This window comes from Geotrypetes seraphini, chromosome 1 (genome assembly GCF_902459505.1).
Source record: "Geotrypetes seraphini chromosome 1, aGeoSer1.1, whole genome shotgun sequence".
Classification (NCBI taxonomy): domain Eukaryota; kingdom Metazoa; phylum Chordata; class Amphibia; order Gymnophiona; family Dermophiidae; genus Geotrypetes; species Geotrypetes seraphini.
Window position 1 is genome coordinate 469,369,743 of NC_047084.1, and position 6,854 is coordinate 469,376,596.

Below are 6,854 nucleotides of genomic sequence, written 5' to 3' on the forward strand. Positions count from 1 at the left end.
CAAGTGCATTGCCTTGTGGACATGTGCAGTTTGAAAACTGCCCTCTCAAGGGATGTACAGTAGATATGCACACATGTATCTAAGGAAATTCCAGAGGAAAGCTCAGAATGAATGTCAACATTGTTATAGAAAAAAACAGGGCTATTGAGTACACACACACACTTTCAGTTAGACAAGTCTGCAGCTAGAAAGGATCCATAAATCTGCAACCAGGCAAGAAATATGAAAATTGTCCTTCAAATAATTTAGACACTTGAGCTAGTAGCAGCAAGTTGTACGGCAACTTAAAAACAAACATACATTGCTCGTAGCAAGTGAGAATCCAAATGGAATTGAAGTATCCTCCATCTCACTATGATTTTGTAGAAAGGATCAAATGGGACTTGAAATGTCTTTTATTTGTAAATTGGCTATTACTTAGTTAAAGTTTACACTTAGGATGAAGATATCTTTTTCTGTAAAGCTTGCTTCAGTGCCATCTTCACATCTCGGTTCCTCAAGCTATAGATGAATGGGTTCAGCATGGGCGATACCACATTGTATACTACACTAGAGATCTTGTCTTTCTCCATGGAATAGCTGGAAGAAGGCCTGAAATACATAAAAATAACTGTCCCATAGAAAAGCAGGACCACTGTGAGGTGGGAGGAGCAAGTAGAGAAGGTTTTTAGTCTTCCTCCAGTGGACTGAATCTTAAGAATGGTAGTAATGATGCGGATGTAGGAGATAAGGATGATCAGGAAGGGCACTATTGACAACAGTGAGGCCTCGGCGAAGATCATGAGCTGATTGATGGAGGTGTCCATGCAGGAGAGCTGTATCATTGGTGTGAGGTCACAGAAGAAGTGTTGAATCTTGATGTTATTGCAGAAGGAAAGACGATGTACCAACAGTGTGTGCAACAAGGCGTTTAGGAAACTGATGAGCCATGAAGCAGCAGACATACTTATGCACACCTTCTTGCTCATAATTGTGATATAATGCAGTGGATTACCGATAGCAACATAACGGTCATATGCCATAACAGACAGGAGTATACATTCTGCTGTTGCAAAAGCAACAAAGAAATAGAGCTGGGTGATACACTCAGAGTAAGTGATGGATTTCTTATCAGAGATGAGGTTGCTTAACATTTTGGGGATGGTGACTGAAGTGAAACACATGTCCACAAAGGATAAGTTGCAGAGGAAGAAATACATAGGGGTATGGAGCTGGGAACTTCTACTAATAACTGAGATCATGGTTCCATTCCCCATCAGGTTGATCAGGTACATGACTAGGAACACTGCAATGAGGGGACCTCTTAGGTCTGCACGATCCGTGAGGCCCAGAAGAACAAATTCTATCACTTTTGTCTCGTTCATCTGATATGCTTCTATCTTTTTGCTGCAAAAATCAAAATAAACATTATGCTAAGAAACTCATGTCAGAATCAGAATGATGTCCACTGTTTCTCTTTGAATATTAGAAGGCACAGCATATAAGTACCTGCTCTCTGTGTGTCAGTGTGTGTGTGGGGGGGATGAGTTGTAAGTGCAACACAACAAAAAAAAGAGATGAAGACCCTAGGATCCACAAAAAAAAAAACAATCCACCGATAAAAACAAAAACTGTGGATACTGATGTTCTAAGATAAATTTATTTATTGTTTCAATTTTCTATACCATTCTCCCAGAAGAGCAGAGAACAGTTTAGATGAGTTTATTCAGGTCCTCAAGCATTTTTCCCTGTCTGTTCTGGTGGGCTCACATTTATCTAATGTACCTGGGGCAATAGGAGGATTAAGTGACTTGCCCAGGGTCACAAGGAGCAGCGTGGGTTTGAACCCACAACCCCAGGGTGCTGAAGCTGTAGCTTTTTTAGCCACTGCACCACACATTCCCCTTATACACACTTACACTTAAAACCATAAAAATACAAATGCAGTAGTCCAACTGGACCTTACATGGTCCATGTTTCAGCGAACACGCCTTCCTCAGGGGTTCAATGGATCTCAATTGCACAGATAAAGAAATAGACTGAAAACAGTCTTTATAACATGTAATCCAAAATCGCTGTGCAATTGAGATCCATTGGACCCCTGAGGAAAGCGTGTTGAACTATTGCATTTGTATTTTTATGGTTTTAAGTGTAAGAGTGTGTAATAAATGTACCTCAGAACATCAGTATCCACAGTTTTTGTTTTTATCGGTGAGGGGTAAGTAGCAGGTACACAGTTGAAAATCTCTTTTATCTATATATATAAAATCGGAGGTATGTATGTGTGTATGTGTGTATGTGCCGCGATCACGCAAAAACGGCTTGACCGATTTGAACGAAACTTGGTATGCAGATTCCTCACTACCTGGGGTGATATGTTCTGGGGGTCTCACGGCCCACCTGCACACGTGGGCGGAGCTACAAACATAAAATCAGATTTCACCCATTCATGTCAATGGAACAAATGTAAAAAGCTGCCATTCTCACAGTAATTCACAAACGGCTTGACCGATTTGAACGAAACTTGGTATGCAGATCCCTCACTTCCTGGGGTGATATGTTCTGGGGGTCTCGCGGCCCACAACTCTATGTTGCTTGCTCAAGGGTGGGTTCACCCAAGAATTTATATGTTCTTGCTCCAGGAGGTGAAACTAAAAATGTTGTTTATAATCACGTTTTGCGTTAGTTGTATTGTATTCATTTTGTCAAATATTTCACATTATAATTTGAATATATGTGTGTGTGTGTATGTATGTATGTTCCAGCATAACTCTTCAATGCATGGACAGATTTCAACCAAACTTGACATACACATTACTTACTATCTGAGGACAAACATTGTGGGGGTGGGAAGGGGGGGATATGTAAAAATGATTGAAAATGACAGATTTTAGTATCTACCCCATAGTGTTTTCAGGCTCACACATGAATACTCAGCATAACTCTGAAACGCATGGAGAGATTTCAACCAAACTTGGTACACATATGACTTACTATCTGGGGAAAAATATTGTGCAGGTGGAACGGGGTAAAATACTGTGGGGGTGGGAAGGGGGTGATATGTTAAAATTATCAAAAGCAACAGATATTAATGTCCAACCCATAGTTTTCGGCCTCGCAGAGATGAATACCGACACTCCCGATGCCGTTTAAGTCTAAGTTCAGCCCCATAGAGAGGGACATTCCTTTGGGACATGTGGAGGGTAGGGGGTTGGGACATGGGGGTGGGGCATATGGGACATGTGGGGGGGGTAACGTGGGGGGTGGGACATGTGGTTCATAGGGGGGTGGGACATGTAGGGGGTTGGACATTTTGGGATAAATAAATATCCGGGCAACGCCGGGTAATCAGCTAGTATATACTATTTCAGCAACCTAAAGAAGAGCAGAAAAATGTCCCTTTTTTTAAAAGGCTAACAGAATCAGTGCTAGGGTTAAGGAGGGTAATTTTCAGTCATGCCATTTTACCCAGCTAAATATTGACCCACCCACCCAGCCCCTCATTATATCAGTTGAGTTAAGAGGATTTTAGTGTAGGCTGGCAAGGTAAGTGCTTTGACGTTCATAGTAATTATATGAGCATTAGAGCATTTACCACGCCGGCTCGTGTTAAAAACCTCTAGTGTAGCTTGATAAAAGGGGCCCTAAATTTATTTGATAATTCCCTATACAAAGTGTTAAATAACGAATATGATAAGCACAAAGTATCACATAGTATTTCTAGATTTAGGCCCCTTTTTATCAAGCTGCAGTAGTGTGTTATAGCACGGGCCGGCAAGGTAAATGCTCTGACGCTCATAGGAATTGAATGAGCAACAGAGCATTTATCTCGCCTGCCTGCACCAGAGTGCTCTACCATGGCTTGATAAAAGGGCCCTTAGTATTAAAGTAGGCAGACTTTGGAATTGCAGAGATTGCAATAAATTTGAGGGTTACACCAGGGGATTTGATTTGTATGAATACATTGGGATTTCCCTAATAACTCTATAGGTCAATGCCAAAAGTCTCAGGCAGCAGAGAACAGCCCTCTATTTTTTGCTGCAGCTTTTCCCTCCTAAGCAATATGCAGAAAATTGAAAGGGGTTAAGGGGTAGCTTCATCGACTTGTCGATCAGAATTCTCAAGTCTCTTTCCTGGGAGGTCTCTCCAAGTACTGCCTCAGACATCCTGTATTCGTGCATGAGATTTTTGTTACCAACATGCATCACTTTACACTTATCCACGTTGAACCTCATTTGCCATGTCGATGCCCATTTCTCGAGCTTGATAATGTTGGAGATCTTCGCAATCCCCCTGTGTCTTCACTAATCTGAATAACTTCGTATCGTCCGTAAATTTAATCACCTCACTCCTCATACCAATGTCCAGAGCTTTTTGTAAATTACAGTATGTGAAAGGACAGCTAGAGATACACATGTAGAAGGAGCAGCTATTTTAGTGGACTAATTATTAGCATGTGTTAATGGATTGTTTTTGTTTTGTTTTTTTGCCATTTAATAATAATAATAATAATAATTTATTCTTATATACCGCCAGACCACGAATGGTTCTAGGCGGTTCACAGCAGATGAGGCTAAGGCTCATAAAGTTCTGAAATCATGTGCTATCCATCCTTAATGCATTTTGATTTACTGCAACACAGGTAGCATATTGTTGAGATGCAAATTATGCAAATGCCTGCAAACTACTTCGCAAGCTGCTTTAAATTGTGGGAAATTAATGACAGTTTTGTGGTGGCATTATTTTTCCTTCCTGGGTGCAGCTGCTTCCAAGGCCATTTTTAAAAGCCAGTGCTATCCTAATTCCTGTGCCACCCTCAATGTCTCAAATAATAATCCCCTCCCCAATCAAAGCCCACCCCAGCAAATCTATAACAGACACCCTATCCCTCTGAAGAGACTTCTGGACACTCCAAACACCCCAACTCTGAAGAGACTCCCAGAATCTCTGAAATTGACCCCCAAACTCCCGAAGAGGCCTCACTTGACTTAAGAGGGCTATTCCTGGTTACTAGTGGTGGGAAGGAGAAGCAATCCCCAGCTATTCTCCCATAGCTTGCTGGCATCCAAATTATGTATTTAACCCCTAGCGATAGCCATTAGAGGTCAAGCTGCTAAATAAGACCTGTAATGATAGTGCTGCTAGATTACTGCTAGGAGTCGGAGATATGATTTTGATGCCAGCAACGTACACAGGAGGTATGTTTGGGATTGTTTTTGCCCCCAACTGCCAGACAACATAAAACACAGGAACCAAAATTCCCACATACAGAATTGGTGTGTTTGTTTTTTGGTATTTTTTTTTTTTTTTTTACAAAAAACCTCATTGTTTTATCCTGACACTGTGGTATTGTTCCCAACAGTCAGACACCATAGATAGCCACAATAGGTCTGCAATTCTCTTCAAGAATAGGGGACTATTTTAGAAAGGTGGGGGAACATGTCTAGAAGAGGTTTTTTTTGGAAGAACCTATGATTGGTGGTGGGTATTTGATGGGGAGATCTGTGGAGTGGAAACAGAAATTAGCATACTCTTTGGGATGCCTGGAATGCGCTCCCGAGAGAGGTGGTGGAGAGTAAAACTGTGACTGAGTTCAAAGAAGCGTGGGATGAACACAGAAGATTTAGAATCAGAAAATAATATTAAATATTGAACTAAGGCCAGTAACTGGGCAGACTTGCACGGTCTGTGTCTGTGTATGGCCGTTTGGTGGAGGATGGGCAGGGGAGGGCTTCAATGGCTGGGAGGGTGTAGATGGGCTGGAGTAAGTCTTAACAGAGATTTCGGCAGTTGGAACCCAAGCACAGCACCGGGTAAAGCTTTGGATTCTTGCCCAGAAATAGCTAAGAAGAAAAAATTAAAAAAAAAAAAAAAAAATTAAATTGAATCAGGTTGGGCAGACTGGATGGACCATTCGGGTCTTTATCTGCCGTCATCTACTATGTTACTATGTTACTATGTTAAAAGTTAGCAAGCCTGATGTGGGGGTTACTGTGTTATTCCAGCCAGGTAATATATGTTGATAACACCTGAGGTAAATATCACTGTGGTAAAATGTGTTATTTAAACACAGCTTAGGAAATATCCTTCTTAGGTAGGAACACTTGCAAAATAAAGAATGGTACCACTTGGAGTTCTGAATTGTACAGTATAGGAACTGGTAATTGAAGAAGAGCCAATTAAACTGCTAACTGTGAAAACTATTTTTCTATTTCTTTAGATTGCGGTAAACAGCGCAAAAGTAAGCACAAACACCCCATCTACTCAGGCAAATCCCAAGTCCAAACAATCAGGGGTCTTTTTACTAAGCCTAGGTAAAACTTGCAGTCATCATGGTGAAACTTTAACCCCAGCTGTAGCATCAAATTTATGCTGAGTTTTGAAAACGGTGCTAGAGGTTTTTAGCATAAGCCGGCTAGGAATTCTATGAGCATTGGAGCATTTGCCTCGCCGGCTCGTGCTAAAAATCTCTAGCACCGTTTAGTAAAAGGAACCCTTAACGTGCTACATGTTGGAGGTATTCCCAGTATTTGCTATTGAAGATTGTTCATTAACATTCACATTCATATGTGGTACCTGCTCCCAGTTAATGCAGAAGCACTTAGCACCTTCTATTTAGGAAATCGTAAGTGGTCAAGCATTAAGGAGGAAGGAGTGGCCTAGTGGTTAGAGCTTCAGCCTCAGCACCCTCAGGCTGTGGGTACAAACCCACACTGCTCCTTGTGACCCTCAATCCTCCATTGCCCCAGGTATGTTAGATAGATTGTGAGCCTACTGGGACAGAAACCTGAATGTAAGACAATTAATAAGTGGTATACTGTATAAGTAACAAAAATAAATACATATACCAAAGAGTGTAACCACACTGCCATGCA

The 6,854-nt window shown here is 41.3% G+C and overlaps 1 protein-coding gene across 2 annotated transcripts; it reads right to left on the reverse strand.

Moving 5' to 3' along the window:
* Positions 1 to 434: 434 nt before the first annotated feature.
* LOC117350267 (olfactory receptor 1C1-like) lies at positions 435 to 4,757 on the reverse strand. 2 transcript variants are annotated; one of them, XM_033924469.1, is made up of 2 exons: positions 4,740 to 4,757; positions 435 to 1,355 (listed from the first exon to the last, which is right to left on the reverse strand). In XM_033924469.1, the coding sequence occupies exons 1-2, from the start codon at positions 4,755 to 4,757 to the stop codon at positions 435 to 437; spliced, it is 939 nt and encodes a 312-aa protein (XP_033780360.1). The 2 variants fall into 2 exon arrangements, with proteins under 2 accessions (XP_033780360.1, XP_033780370.1); XM_033924479.1 differs by lacking the exon at positions 4,740 to 4,757 and having other exon boundaries at positions 435 to 1,367.
* Positions 4,758 to 6,854: the final 2,097 nt, after the last annotated feature.